Consider the following 15435-nt stretch of genomic DNA (forward strand, 5'->3'; position numbering starts at 1 on the left):
TTGTAGCTAGACCTTTTTGTAGCTATAACTTATTATCAGTAATATGATAATATATATATGCAGTCATTGTAGATAAATGATATGAATATAGGCAGAGAGGTTATTTAAGTACATAAAAAGTAGATACATAAGGCTTTTGAGGAACTGAGACATGAAACCAACTATTTCTGTTCATATGACCAAACAGGTTTCGCAGAATTTTAGATCATAATGTGGTTACAATATGCATGTCACACTGTAGTCAGCAGCTTCTGTTAACAATACAGTATGTACTTACCTGCCAAACTGTATGAGGACAAAGAAGAATTTTAACACCAAATGCTAATGCAAAGCTTTGTTTAATATGGAAGTACCTCACACACAGGTGAACACATGATGGGAACAGATGGTTTACGCATCTGTGAGGATCAACACAAGATTAAAATGTGAGTTTGAAAGAGCTGACATTTCACCCAGACTGACTAATGGCAGGGAAAGTCCTTGTGTCTCTCCCTCTCTCTTTTTTCCCATGTAAAGATGTGTGTATGCATGCATTTCTGCATGCCCTTGAACTTTCAGAGTATCAAATGATGGGGGAAATCCTTTAAAAGGAGGGGTTTTTTTGTGGGGGGCAAGGTAATGCTGGGTAAAGTTTGGGATTTAAGTCCAGGATTAGTTACTGCTAAGAAACACAAAAGCACACTTATTTATTTATTTAACTATAACTTGTACAATCTCTCTTTTACAGCTCCAACTAATAAAGTTTCATTATGGATTAATCTGATGATTCATCATTGAATTATTAGATTGATCATTTGGTTGATAAAGTGTGAGGAAATAATAATAGATGCCCCTCACAATTTCCCAAAGCCCAAGCTCAGATATTCAAACTGCTTGCTTTGTGCAATCAGCAATTCAAAATACTTTAACTGTAGACACAAACAGCAAATATTCACATTTGAGAAGCAGCAACCAGTGATTTCACGGTGTCATTGTGGCTTAAAAAAACAGACTAAAAGCTCCAGTGGGTTTCATGGCATCTAGCTGTGAGGTCGCAGATTGCTACTTCTCCCCTGTGCCAAGCGTGTAGGAGAGTTACGGGGGCCGATGGAAAATGTAAATGACCCTATCTAGAGCCCTTTTACACAGAGTTTGTGCTATAGGGCAGCTACTAAGTCCGTTCTTTATGCAGCCTTTGCATTTTTTACAAAGAACCAAATGACAGAGGCATCATACCGCTTCAGTGTGTGATTGTAAACAGCATGCTGGCATCGTGGAAACAAAAGAGGTGTGACAGGCATGACGTTTAACACATTGCAGAGATGGTCTCTGGTGTGACATATAACATGTCAGCAGAGCTTTCTAAACAACACCAATGGCATTAAATGGCAATAACAGTCATTTACTGTCTCTGTCATATGGCAGCTAATCTCGTCCTCTGCTTGGAAGGTAAGGAGCTCCCAGAACTTATTGTTTTCTCAATTTGTGGACTTTTACTGCTGATGTTCCTCTTTGATTTGGCCACTAACTGCCATCAGCTGCTTTCTAAATCTCCCAGTATGGATAGCATACATAACATGTTGTCAAAATGTCACACCCGTCCTGCCCATGGTCCTGTCCCCGCTGTCTGTCCCATTTACACAGACACTGTTTCGGCACTGTCAATACCTCCTGTACCGGCTCAAAGGCAAGACAACTCTTTATGCAATCTTTTTATACATAACGGCCAGGCAGCATATCACTGCGATTTTTGCGGCTTGAAGAGAGCTAGTGTTTGGTTTGTGCAATTTGGGCTACTGTAGAAAAAAACATGATATAGATACAGTTTTCTGTTGTTAAATTTAATTCCTGCTTGATCAATAAATCAACATGCTGGCCTTTTTCTGTGGAGACGTGAGAACAGGAGTTTTTTCTATGAATTCAGCTTAACATGACATCAGTGACTGATGTACAGATGGTCATTTTGTGAGTGAAGTATTCATTATATTATATAAATGACTTCAAATGTTACCAAATAGTTTGACTTGTCGTTTCCGCTACACTCGTGTAGAAGAATATCTAATATTTAGTTGAGACTGTTTGTAAAACCAAGAATGAATTTCACAACACCCAAAAAAAGGAAGTTTAGAGCTGAGAGACTAACAAAAGTCTCTGTAAAACTTCTATTCAATGTCTATATGTTCCATTTAAAAGATATATCTGTAGTAGGCTCATTTTGTGAATGAAGAGGACAAGTTTGGGTTTGGGTTAACTTTAGGGATCTTTGCCTCAAAAAGAAATGTTAAGCTTTCACAAAAACTAAAGCTCAAATGATTGTGTGTGTGTGTGTGTGTGTGTGTTCTGTTTGTGTGATTCCAGAATCAGTAATCAGACGTGTATCTCATATGGGATGTGATGCTGCAGCATTTTAGCTTAGAGTGAGGGCAAACCCCCCACCCTGACAAACACCCACACTTGACACTTCTTATCTCCATCCCTCGGTCCCTTATTCGAAACTCACAGTTAATCTGTTTAAAAATTTGACATTCAAAGCAGTGTAGAGGAAATGCAGTGCTGACGGGCTTATCAGTTTACTATATCGCTCAGTTTCTCTCTCACCTCCAGAGGTGTCATGTTGGCGGTGGTGGTGGTGATGACGACACTGATGATGCTGCATGCTGTATGCAATGGTATAAAAGTGATGGTCAGTGGTCAGTTTGAGCATACAATCATCAGGATTACAACGGCAACTTCTGCTCTTGATATTTTTTTTAAATGTCACTTCAGTGTAACCTCATTCAAATGGTAAGAAATAACTTTTATTAATAAATGTTTGTATATCTGTTTTTAATTTTTTTTTTTAGTATCTGGTCAGTTAATGTAACAATTGATTGTATATGGTAAATGATAAAATTGGGAGTAAATGGACAACTTTGCTATTTAGGTCACTTTGGAAGATAGTAACACATTTCTCTGCTAAAAGCACTCAGCCAACTGAGATTTTATAGACAGATTTTGTTTCTCAGTGGAATATGAAGAAATCACAAGCACATCAAGCGACAATGACCTAATTCTAATGCAAAAGACTGATTTCTTTCCAGCCTATAATTTCTTCCTCTTACTGTCACAATTCCTCAGATGACCTTGTCACTGTGGATCTGTGGACTTTTGTGCATCAGCCTCACCGGAGCACATGAACTCAAGCACTTTCCAAAACACTGTATGTCTTTTTTATGCTTAACATTTTTATCTATCATTTATTTTCCCATATCTTGAATGATTATAAACCTGTTCATCCCGACATGTTAATAAATCTGTTTGTGTGTGTCCTTCTCTGTCTGTATCAATGTTTCTCTAGTTGTGGTGGCAAAACATAATGTTGCAAATCCAGTCACCCTGACCTGCCATACAGAGACCAATGGACCTGTCACGTGGATGTTTGACGAAGACTTCTTAGATTTTAATGGTAATATCAAGCAGAATGGTCAAAATCTGTCTGTGTCAATGGTAGATAAGCCCATGTTGGGAGAATACAGCTGCTGGAGAGGAGGAGAAATGCTGTCCTCAACCTACCTGCTTCTGGAGGCTGATGCGAAAGACGTACCCGGTGAGATGCTCTGGTTTCATTTTCAATTGATTCCACTGTTCATTCAAACTATAAATGTCAAGACTCTCTCAAATAGAGGAACTTAAACTGTAGACAAGACATACATCCAAAATGACCAAATTCTTGAAACTTTCTGCATGTCTGTGTGGGTGGAATATTTCTCTCTCTAGAGAATGAGACTGGGAAGTGTCAATACTGAATCATGATGCACTTCCAACATAAATGTCATTTAGTGATATCTTCTTGACAGTTTTTTTGATCCAAACATTTTCCATTAAACTTGTATTCACTTACTCTGTGTTTCAAATTTAGATTCTTTCTCCATCAAACATTGGGCGAAGTCTTATGACTGTAACCTCAGCTGTGAGTGGATCCACGAGAAACAAACAGCAGTGCGCCTTGGACTTGGCCCTGACTGGTAAAACAACAACAACAAAAAAACAGACAAATTACAGTAAAGAAAATATTGCATATAGTGTATAAAGATTAATCAAAAACAAGCAGACAGAACTTTACCTTTCTCAGTTACCTATTTCACACACTGTTTTTGCCTCTGCAGCAAGAAAGGTATGAAGTCGTGTCACTGGGTCAGCAGTGATCAGCCTGTTCATGGGAGATTCCATTTTGAGCTGTCCCACTCCCTCTCCCCCTACACTGAGGAAAGCACCATGCTCCAACTCACTGCTGAGGCCATCGTTGACGACTACTTCATCAGGAAGACCTTTGAATTTTATCTCAGAGACATCAGTAAGTTGAGTGAAACTTAGCGACATTAAAGGCTTTCAGCAGAAGATTATCAAGATTTGAAGCACCTTTTGGGAAAAGGTTGTTCACAAAGTACAAAATTAGATTGTTAATTTGTTAGGAAATTTGTAACTTTCTAATAAAGTAAAAAAGTATATTTTACACATTATCAAAAACTATAACAACATGAATGTCTGTGAAAAATGTCATGATAAAAAAAGAATCGTTACAAAAACAGAACAAAAACAGCTGTGACAACTTGAAATTTAAGAATTAAAGTACAAAAAAAAGAAAAGAAGGCAAATGTAAGAGGTCACGTTATTATTCCTTACTTATACATTTTTTCTTTCACTGTAATTTCTTGTCTGTCCAGTTAAACCTGATAGTCCCCAGATTGGCAAGTGTGAGAAGGAGGGCGAGAACCTGAATGTGACCGTCAACGCACCATCTAGTTGGTCAACTCCTCAGAGCTTCTTCAGTCTGGAGCACCAGATTGAATATGTCTTACAAGACAATGGCAAGGTAAACACAAGTCTGCTGATCTCTCCATTCCTGTCTGTGGTTCTCTCCATTGCATTTGGTTTTCTCATTGTGAAACCTGTCTGACTCTAGCCTGGACTTTCATCATCTGCTCTGATACCGAAGGGGACCAGCAAGCTGAGGGCTCGCTCTCGGGACCCACTGGTGCTCTCAAACTGGAGCGAGTGGACTCCCTGGAAAAATGTAACCTGCTGAACTTTTTAAAACTGTCTGCTCCTGCTCTTATGTGTCAATGATGTCCTTTCATGTCCTCTCTGTTTTTTACTGTGTGATTCTGGCTGCTGCCTCCCTATAAGGCAATCACACACTGATGACCAAGAGTTAACACAGCACTCACCAGAAGCACAGTAATGTGTCTTTACTTTTTATGACAGGACATCAAAACACATGGCTATTATTCATTTTTATTTATGAGTATACTCAAACTATTTATTTGTGCATTTATCTATTTTTTATTTTAGATTATACATACAAAAAGTAGAGCAAAAATCATAAACTTACTGTGAAATGTGGAGATTTAAAGGAAAGTCTTTCTTGCAAACAAAAAGACTGTTGTTCCCCATTTTAGAGCAACCATCAGGGGTCCTTGTGAGGGTAAATGGGGTCCCTATGAAATACAAACACCAGACATTGGCATAGTCACCTCCCAAATTACAACACAGACAGTTCTGTTAGACAATATGAAATGTTATCTACTAGCACAAAATGTCCTTTGGGGTCTCATGGGACCAAATCTTAGAAATGGTCCCATAAGGGATCCTTAAAGCAATCTGCATAATGCATCATTTAATATGAATCATAACTGGAGGAGTCAACTTCAATCTGAACTTTCACACTGTGTGTTTCTTGGCCCTGTGTAATTTCTGTGTAAGTGTGTAGGTGTTTCTGTGTAGGCACCACACAAACCAAATGGCTATTAAAAGAGCTCTGTGCTTTCTTCCTTATACATGTTCGTCCTTTTTTTATGTGCTGCTCATGTCATATGTACAACTACTGACTTAAATTAGAAATCCACATTGAATGTAATGCAAGATACAGAAACAGAATTACATGCTTGTACTTACTAATCGCTATTAAACGGGTTTCAGGACTTTGTTAAGGTTTTATTGGTAAACAAGTTCCTATAGAGGTTATTTATGATATTAAGCTGTTTTTTTAGTTGGTAATGAATGAACAATTGAAGAATTCCAGCAATGAATAATTAGTTGTTTTTTTTATGCTATTGCCGAGTTTAGTTAGTAAAACTTAAAATTCCATGTCTGCCATCTATTAAATAAAAATGATAGTAATGATCTAACTTCTTCTTAAGAAGAGGATCAAATTCAAATAAGGACATATAAACTAATACAGTATGTCTAACAATGAGGCATATTTATGTTATCATTCAACAGTAATTATTGACCACACAGGCCAACTATAGCTAGCAAAATGCAAAATGTTTTAGCGTAGCTGCACCTGCTTTACCTACCAAATTTGTTATAGATGTCAAATGCATTGAAATCAATCAAGAGATAATCATATATAAAATTCTCATTTTAGCATGTGCATTTTACCATTTATTATTTGCTGAAATTGGTGGATATGTCAAAAACCCAACAAAAGGTGTATCGTGGTATTCTACCAAACCTTGCAAAATAACATCAATATATTTGCTGAAAAAAAAAAACTTTTCCCAGTTTTCTTTGCATCATTTCAAACTCTGATCTGTCATTAACTCGTTGCAGGTGATAACAGGAAAAAAGAACCAATGCAAATGCAAAAACACTGTAAAATCTTGCTGCCCAGAGTTGCCACCTGAGTTCTTGGACAACTGCAAGAAGAAAAGGAAGAAAAACAGGAACAAAGCTGCCCAGCGGAGCCAGACATCTTTTAAAGAAAATGTTCAATAAAAATGTGCATTGCATATGGAGGTGTACTGGTGTATGATCACCTTTTATTTAGGAGTAGTGAAAAAATATTTGGATGTATTTTTATGAAGTAATTACTTCATCACCAAGTACAAACCAATTCAATTTAATGCAACAGCTGTGCAATAAATCTGTATCTTCATGAGCAATTTTATTCCATTTTTGTTCATTTCTAGTATTATGAATTCCATTCTATGTGTGAGGGTGAGTTAAGTTATCATTTGTATTTTCTTATAGCAGTCTTAAAACTGAAATGTAATGGGAGGCATCCAATACAGATATTTTTCCTTGAGCCTCCCTGAGTGATTGGGGGAGATGCATGACCCTCCCTAAACCACAAATAATAAATAACCCTAGTTCTGGCAGTGATAATTGTTGTGATTATGGAGTTGTCTTTTTGTGTGTGTGTGTGTGTGTGTGTGTGTGTGTGTGTGTGTGTGTGTGTGATTTTTTTTTTTTTTTTTAAATAAAATAGGCTTTTCAAACCCATTTGCAAGTTTGGGGGTTCCAAGGGTATTTAAAATGAATACAAAATAAGACTATTTAAAGTTGAATGTCCCTCTCCAAAACCAAATCAAAAACTAATATAACTCCCTCACAAGTGCTGAAAAAAAGTTATTGGAGATGCCTCGCCTATTTTGCACCACCCTTTCCCTTCTGATAAATAATTAACAGTCCCTCTGTTCCATTTTGCCTTTGAAAAGCTATAATAGTTGTAGAAACTGGTGCAAATGGGGCCCAGTGGTTTATTTTTGCCCCGCGGCCACATAGCAGGTTTATCCGGCTGTGCAAGACACGCATGCGCATTAAAAGAAGCGCGGAAGTGGTAGCTAACCTGCTGCTCTGTTGTCAACTGACAGAATAACAGCTAGCTTACAAATTGACAAAACACCGCTCGGAAATATAAAGCCACACTAAAGTCTCGCCTGTGTAACGTCGAGGAGCTCTACAAATGTCTTGAACATGGCGAAGGTTGTTCAGACGACGGGTCTAATTTTATATCTCTGGAGTGTTTTCATGCAGTTCAGTCGCGTGTCAGGTGAGTAAGGGGCGGAGGTAAATTTCAGATGCTAGTAAACAGCAAATTTAGCTAACTGCTCGGTGATACAGTAATTGCAACAATGGTTCAGACACATGCAATCAAGTGTGGAGGCGTACTCCGTCATCAGACTGCTGTGGTTAACCAACGCTGACCTCATACTGAAGATGCAGTTATTCATACATGTCTTTTTTTTTTTTTTTTTTTTTTTGGTCTGCTTTAGGTCTTGGGATCAACGAACTGCTTTATTTCCGGGTCATCAGTCCAGAGGAGATAGGGTACATCTTCAGTGCAGCACCTGCTAAAGACTTTGGGGGAGACTTCGTGAGTATTCTGCCCTCTGATTAATTTTATTTGTTGGCCAAATGAATCTCCAGCTTCACCAACACAGTCCTCTCCTCTCCTTTTGTCTCCAGACATCATCATATGAAAAAATATTCCTGGTGCCAGCAGACCCAGCAGACGGCTGCTCAGACCTGCAGGACAGAGACATCATCCAGGGACAAGTAGTCCTGGTGGAAAGAGGGTATGTACGCAGCACCTGCAGCTTCACCTGTATATAAGCCATAGAGGATATGAACACAAACCACTGGAGGAGAAACTGGTGAAGGAGACAAATATAAGAAGCTTTAAGAAATGAAGAGAACCGTGACCAGTAGTAATATGATAAAAACTTTATTTATACAGCACCTTTTAAAAACAGAGTTTACAAGGCTGTTTGGCAAACAAGGCAAAGCAGAAGCAAGAAGGGTTTCTTGCAGAGGTAACATAACTAAGAGCCAAACAATAATGCCGAACGAAGGCCAGACACAATTAAAAGTAGAATTAAACAAGAGAGAAACAATTACAAAACAAAATAACCACAACCCATACCAACAAGAGTAAATACAGTTCAAAGAATATAATCAGCAAACACAAAAATAATAGTACTAGTGAAAGCATAAAACACGATTGAGACAGAATAAAATAATCAATATAAGATACAAAAGACAAACTAAAATAGATGAATTAAAATAGACAACATCGCATAAAAGCAAGTCTATAAAAATGGTTGTTAAGAAGTGATTTAAAAGAGGTCACTGTTAAGTCACAGTAAGGCAACTGTTACAAGCTCAGGTGTGGTGACTGTCCTCTCACAGCCGTAAGAGGACAGATTGAGCTGCTGTATTGTAGGTGCAAGCAATGTTACCTCTGGAATAAAAAAATAAAATCTGAGAAGACACATTTACTGTGTTACACCGTGATGTTCTGGACATATTATGGATGTATTAAGGTTATTTGATGGTGCCGTTATTGATCCCCAGAGGGAAAACTCAGGTTTTACTGCAGCACAAAGACCGCTAAATAATAGAGAATCACAAAAGGTATGTACAATAAGGATTGAAGTAAAAAAGGGAACTATAGGAGAGCAACTAAAGACACTTGTGAGGTAGTGCCATAGTGTGGTTAATAACAGTAAGTCAGCAAGTCTAGAATATATTGAATCAATGTGCAAAATGCTACTACTACAACTAATAATAAAAAAGCAAATCAATCAGAGTTGCTCACATGGCACATAAACTGAAGAAAACAACCTTCAGGCTTCTACGTTTTTTGGCCTATAAGTATGTGCACACAAAAATATTTTGTCTTTTATGTCTTTATTATACCAATAACGTAACATAAAACTATCGTCTTACATTTTGGATATCATAATATTTTAAGTGTTGTCTTTTTCTGGTTTAAAAAGCTGCATTACAGTAAAGTGATGTATTTTCTAAACTTACCAAACTGTTAGAGCTGCTTCTATCATTTACCTTTACCCACTTAGTCATTATAATTGACTAATGATTATCTATTGAAATATTAATATCAATTTATGTGGCTCAAAAAAATCTTAATTAAAAAGTCTTAATTATGACTCATTTATATTCTAATTTGACTTTTGGCTAACATTATGTACATATACATATATATATATATATATATATATATATATATAGAGAGAGAGAGAGAGAGAGAGAGAGAGAACATCACATTTCCTGTGAAATGTAGTTGGGGACAATTCAGCTTGTTGTTTACCTGAAGAGCAGTAACTGAAATAAACACGCTGACATTTAAAGGTCAGTGAAGTTTATTAGACCTTACTGCACAACTCCATTTCCACTTGGTGTTATATATGGGTTGGACGCTGCTTGGCAAACATGAGATGTTGGCTTCGACTTCTTCTCCCTATTAAATCTAAATGTTACACTATAGGTTGTCAATATATTTTAACAGATTTGAAGGCAAAACTGATTCTAATTCTAATGTATCCTGTTAAATGTCAAGTATAAAAACAAACCTACTCTTCTATAATTATGTATGGGTGAATATTTAAAAGAGAGGAAGTTTAACCTGTGCTTAGTATCAGGTGTCATACACAGTGCATAGATGGGATAGTACAGTTTGAATAAATACGTGACGACTGATAATTTGTTGTATCAAAAATTGTGTTTGCTGGCACATTAGAAAATAGTTTCTCACACTTTTTTCTCTGTCTTTGTGTGTGCTCCAGAGGTTGCTCCTTTGTTCAAAAGGCCCGACAAGTAGAGGAAGCAGGTGGCAAAGCTGTTCTGATCGCTGATAATGCAGTGGACAATGACAGCCAGTACCTCGATATGATCACCGATGGAAGCACGGCCAAACCAAGCATACCTGCTTTATTCCTTCTGGGACGTGATGGGTAAGACACATGCAGACACATAATCAGTCAGTCCTGTTAGACTACAGTATTAAAGCTGTAGCTGTTAAGTTTTTTCTGAAAATAACTTTTTTTTTCATATTTGCTGAAACTGTCACTATATCCACACAGCGCAAAAAACAGCAGATAAGCTGTAAAAAAACCATATTTCTCTGCCTACTTTATTGCCTTGTACTTTTTTAATGGCCCTACTGCACATAAATGAAAACCATTCAGAGCTGAGGAGCCTCTAATGCAGCTGTCAATCATGTCGCTGTATGTGAACTGTGGTCAAACTAGGCAGCGCTGATCAAATATGAATCAGGATGTTGTTACTGCATTGATTACCTCTCACCTCAAATGTTTTCAAAAAACACATTTTTGTATACTTTCTAACTGTAACATGAGAACGTTAGTCCAGCTGGTGGGCTAATGATTTATATAATGTAATACATTTTGGGACAGTAACAATTTTTCCCCTTTCCTTGTCTTCTAGGATGATGATCAGACGATCTCTCCAGAGACAAGCACTGCCGTGGGCTGTCATTTCCATCCCTGTCAATGTTTCCTCTTTGGCTTCATTTCCACTCAAGCAGCCCCCGTGGACACTGTGGTAGAAATGACGCACACCAACAACTCCACGCACTTCCTCACTCAGTAAACATTCTTTCATCATTATATGTCCTGTCAGCCTTGAATAAACTCACAGCCTCACAGGGAAATTCTTCTGTGGGAGTTAAACAAATTCACATGCACTAGTGGTGATCCAGTAAAATTAGCATACACATGATCATATCACGCTTAAGCACACAGCCGAAGGCGTGTGGAAATGAGCCTTTTAATAGTGTTTGAATGGACTCTGCTAGAGCTGTTGAATCAGATGAAGTCAGACAAACTTATTTTCAGTGCTCAGCTGAAGTTGACTGAATTAGGAGGTGGTTGTGAAGATAATGAGCCTGTTTACCACTTGATTAATCTCCAGGAACCTTTGTGAGGATGATTTGTTGGTCACAAGTCAGAAGTGAAACCAGAAAATTGGATTCACATTAATACAACATACAGACTGATGCGCACCATTTCTTATGCCTTGTCTTATAGTTAAAGTTATGTAGGACACTATGGGGGGCAAAGCAGGCCATAACAGCAGTTATTAAACTTCACTATAATACAGCACACCCATAATGTCGTCTCGCTATAAAAATGTTAAAGTCCTCTTTATCTGCATGAACTAAAACAGGGTGGCACTCAGATCAAAATGAACACTGTTTCTCTTATGGTTAATAAATATATAAAATGACTTTCGTTGCGTAACAGACAATCATTTATTTATTGCCTTACAAAGATACACATCTATACAACTTTAAAGACCATGCGCCCATTTTCTGTTCGCTTGTGCCTGAAACTTAATCACTCAGATAACTTTAAGTAGTATAACGTATTGCCCTCATTAACTTTGTATTTATGTCGTTTTCAAGTCTTGTGATTCAGAAAAATGTGTGGATGAACATTTCTGACACACTGTTGTTGGGGAAACAAGTTGAGAGAAAGGAAAGATAATGAATAATAAGGTGTGGCAAAAACAAAGTATGAACATCTTGCAATGCAATGAAAGAGTCTAGTCTGCTGAAAGTTAAGAAGCAACTTGTATATGTTGTACATTATTATTAATAATAACGTGCGAAGATGTCAGTACGATTCTTTCTGATTTAATCTGTAAAATGGAGCACAAAAATGGGAACCTTTCAAACAAGAAATCAGTTGCTTGGCCAATCATGATGTGATATATTTTCATATTCATCATGGCTTATTTTTTTAACAAAATTGGAGTTTGTGTAAGTAAATCACCTGCCAAGGCAACACAAATATGTCTCTTTTAGCTTTTAAAATTCTGTGTCAGTTGTGCACATCCTCATTTAAGGCTTTACTCATCTGATATATCCTTTTGCAGTAAGTTGCGTTTTCTTTTAACGGACTGTCCTCTAGCAGTGGTCTTTAATGTCTGTAATTGTCATCGTCCATCTACAACTCTTACTGCACTTCCAACCTTCCGGGGAGGGAGCTGGTGTACCTTTGATTTTTACATAATGAGATTTCTGGCAGTTTTTACTTTTTACTAGTCTTTGAAGTGCTTGCTTGTAAGGCACTGATGCTCATATAGTTCATTTATTTTTGTTAAAAGAACAAAAAATGTTCAGAGTGGCTGTTTGAAGTTCTCATCTCCTTTATTTAATCTGTAAGAGAGTTTCAATCTGAGAGATTTTGTCTTTTATTTACTTGTAGAAAAAAAGAAGGAAACAAGAAATAGGGCTTTATATATTAATTGTATAATAATTCTTGCCTGCTTATTTGTGCATGAATTTAAGTGATCAGAGAAGTCCACTTGTCTTAAACTCAGCATATGGGTATAATAGAAGAATAGTCTAAAATCTAAAACTTGTATTGCCCATTACCTTTGGCAACGTAGATGTGTATTTACATTTTATGTCTGAAGAAGGACACATTTTATGATAAACATTTTAAATAAAAATACATAAGCCTAACACACTTCTCTTAATAACAATAACATTATTTCCCGTAACAATACATTTTGCCAGAAGCCTGTGCTTTTTTTTGATCAAGATAAATTATTTGTGGACTTGGAAGGCCACTGCATGAATGTATAGCTCTATGTTTCAACCTTTGCGCTGCAAATGTGCACCCGATAATCACACAAGTGCGGTCTGTGTGACTTAAGGGCTTAAGGACTTAAATGTGAGTTTAATTTTTAGTGAAGTAAAATGAACCGTGATACATTGCTTTATATTCTTAGAGGACATACCAGAAATTAGTGTGGATAATTGCATATCAAGTTAGGGGCATGTTATTATTTTTTTTATAATACCGGTATTTGATATTCAAAAATAGATTTCGGACCAGCATAAATACAGTTAATAATGCTTTACTTCATTCTCAACACAGTTCGTTTCCGTTTTTTAGTGCTATAGAGAGCAGTGGCTTGTACGCATCGTCAACATACAAGGTGTTGCTGAAAAGCCCCAAATCGTGCAAAATTGTCAATTTATAGGGTTTGCGCTGTAAATTTCTAAACCCATGACCAACATCATAAAGTCTCATCTCTTCCTCTGTGGCAACCTGGTCTCCAAATAAAAAAAAAGAATTTTGCGCACACAAGTCAACAACATTATCACCATAAGCTGAAGGAAAGCAGAAACTACACCCAGAAAATCCCAACCCATTAGAGAATACACAATAGTGGCAAAACATACCACAAAAGCCAACATTGCATGATTTGTGTGCTCAAACAGAACAAATTATTTGACTTTTAAATTAAATTTACACATATTCCACATTATTTAACATTTCCTTTATAACTTTTTCCTTTTCAGACTCAGGGGGCTGCCCTGGTGTGAATATAAACCACTCTGAGTGGTTTATATTCACACATAGGAGTAGCTCTGGGGTCATTATCTAAACATCACGGACTCAACAGCTTATTCAGAGGTGACATTAGGATGATCTTGTTAGATCGAGTGGAACATTTTAGAAAACATCATATTTGCATTAAAAACTCTTTGTATATGAAGAAGGCTGTGTGTTTAGATCCAAATTATTGAGAGAGAGGGAAAGAAGGAGATTAACAAAGGCCTGAGTGAGAGGTGGCAAAAAATAGCACGGTTAATTAAAATTACATGCTGACTGGAGTCCGCTGGTTCTTGTTATTTCCATGACTTTTTGGAATCTCCCTTCTCATTACAGGAGCCGACTCTGCAAAAGGAGTGTTATAGATCATTTAAATTAATGCATCAGTAGTTTTGCTAATCACAGTGTGTACAGATATATAATTAGAACGTGGTAGTGAATTTTGCATGCAGTTCCCAGCAGTGTTTCCCCGTTACCTCGTCTTGCATCGTGGACACAGTCTACCCCACACTGTCCTCAGCATGGCCTCCCTCAGAGCCGGACTCCCCCAGATATACACCGCAGGTGTGCACACAGCGTTGAAACGAGCCATGATGGCGAAAAGATTGGTGGCCTCGTTCCTAAACGTCAGCCCTCGCCCTCCCACAAATCTGAGGATAATATTAACAAAAGAGGGGCACCACAACACCAAGAAGCTTATAACAACAAAAATGATGATTCTCAGCGATTCCTTCTTGTTTTCTTTCTCGGCGCAGGGAGGGTCTCTTTCAAGCTGGAATCTGGCAACAACATACAGTTTGATAGTCATGACCACTTTGGTGAGCACGATTAGCTGAAAGACGACAATGCTGAATACGTACATTTGTATCGCTTTGGAAAGTGGCAGGAAATTCCTGGCGAGCAAGTGAGCGGCGTTGTAAACCCAGCAGTAGATGTTGATGCCTATAACAAACTGTCTCGTTATGAAGCGGCTGTAGATGAATGGATGGCACACAGCAAAATAGCGGTCAAATTGTGCGAACAGAAACGTCAATATATTGATCCCTAAAAGAGACGGCAAAACATTAAAAGTTCCGTTTCTACTCGGATATCCCTCCTGAACATCAAACAGACCGAGATAATACACCGAAACTCCAACCAGCGTGTCACAAATACTCGTGTTCAGCATGAAAATAAACCTGTTTTGAAGGCGGAGAGCTTTGGTGGCCAGTATGGCAATGACCACAGGTCCGGATAGGAGAACAGTAGTGGTTGCAAATAAAATCTGAAAAATAAAGATGAAATAATCCTCAGGACTGTCGAAGTCCACCGAGAGAGCTACCCCTGCAACCATATGGTCTGTGATGTTGGAGGAAATCATTGTTTTCAAGTGGTTCTTTAGTGCAACCACTATTTTATACAAGACCTGCACCGCGGAGTTACCAGCCTTAATCTCTTGAGATGATGTGATCTCATTTCGTTTAACACCGACCTCATGGAGAAGTCCTGCAGAGAATCAAGTTTACACTTGGTGTCACGC

General features: G+C 37.7%; 3 protein-coding genes across 4 annotated transcripts; 2 read left to right on the plus strand and 1 right to left on the minus strand.

Moving 5' to 3' along the window:
- The first annotated feature begins 449 nt into the window (after positions 1-449).
- On the plus strand, positions 450-7114 carry il12b2 (interleukin 12B 2). Of its 2 annotated transcripts, none has more exons than XM_088076549.1 (7): positions 450-2763; positions 3097-3178; positions 3317-3565; positions 3878-3983; positions 4125-4312; positions 4683-4831; positions 4922-6564. In XM_088076549.1, exons 1-7 carry the CDS (start codon positions 2734-2736, stop codon positions 5042-5044), a joined length of 927 nt encoding a protein of 308 aa, XP_087932675.1. In that variant the 5' UTR covers positions 450-2733; the 3' UTR covers positions 5045-6564. The 2 variants fall into 2 exon arrangements, with proteins under 2 accessions (XP_087932675.1, XP_042344381.2); XM_042488447.2 differs by lacking the exon at positions 450-2763 and adding an exon at positions 6574-7114 and having other exon boundaries at positions 4922-5032.
- A 436-nt stretch (positions 7115-7550) lies between these two features.
- On the plus strand, positions 7551-11794 carry LOC121944995 (protease-associated domain-containing protein 1-like). Its single transcript, XM_042488982.2, has 5 exons — positions 7551-7795; positions 8019-8119; positions 8212-8321; positions 10332-10499; positions 10993-11794. The coding sequence occupies exons 1-5, from the start codon at positions 7720-7722 to the stop codon at positions 11111-11113; spliced, it is 576 nt and encodes a 191-aa protein (XP_042344916.1). The 5' UTR covers positions 7551-7719; the 3' UTR covers positions 11114-11794.
- Positions 11795-14006: 2212 nt separating this feature from the next.
- LOC121944993 (uncharacterized) lies at positions 14007-15276 on the minus strand. Its single transcript, XM_042488981.2, has one exon. The coding sequence runs from the start codon at positions 15274-15276 to the stop codon at positions 14389-14391; it is 888 nt and encodes a 295-aa protein (XP_042344915.2). The 3' UTR covers positions 14007-14388.
- Between the last annotated feature and the right edge of the window lie 159 nt (positions 15277-15435).

The sequence above is a fragment of the Plectropomus leopardus genome, chromosome 4, assembly GCF_026936395.1.
Source record: "Plectropomus leopardus strain MGB_pleo_1.0 chromosome 4, ASM2693639v1, whole genome shotgun sequence".
Taxonomy (NCBI): domain Eukaryota; kingdom Metazoa; phylum Chordata; class Actinopteri; order Perciformes; family Serranidae; genus Plectropomus; species Plectropomus leopardus.

Excerpts from the sequence above, each read along its gene's own strand:
- il12b2 (XM_042488447.2), top strand. The coding sequence starts at position 3,097 with ATGACCTTGTCACTGTGGATCTGTGGACTTTTGTGCATCAGCCTCACC. Across the intron at positions 4,832-4,921 it reads TCTTACAAGACAATGGCAAG|CCTGGACTTTCATCATCTGC; the intron begins GTAAACACAAGT and ends GTCTGACTCTAG. Across the intron at positions 5,033-6,573 it reads AGTGGACTCCCTGGAAAAAT|GTGATAACAGGAAAAAAGAA; the intron begins GTAACCTGCTGA and ends AACTCGTTGCAG.
- LOC121944995 (XM_042488982.2), top strand. The coding sequence starts at position 7,720 with ATGGCGAAGGTTGTTCAGACGACGGGTCTAATTTTATATCTCTGGAGT. Across the intron at positions 7,796-8,018 it reads GCAGTTCAGTCGCGTGTCAG|GTCTTGGGATCAACGAACTG; the intron begins GTGAGTAAGGGG and ends GGTCTGCTTTAG. Across the intron at positions 8,322-10,331 it reads GTAGTCCTGGTGGAAAGAGG|AGGTTGCTCCTTTGTTCAAA; the intron begins GTATGTACGCAG and ends TGTGTGCTCCAG.
- LOC121944993 (XM_042488981.2), bottom strand. The coding sequence starts at position 15,276 with ATGATTTCCTCCAACATCACAGACCATATGGTTGCAGGGGTAGCTCTC.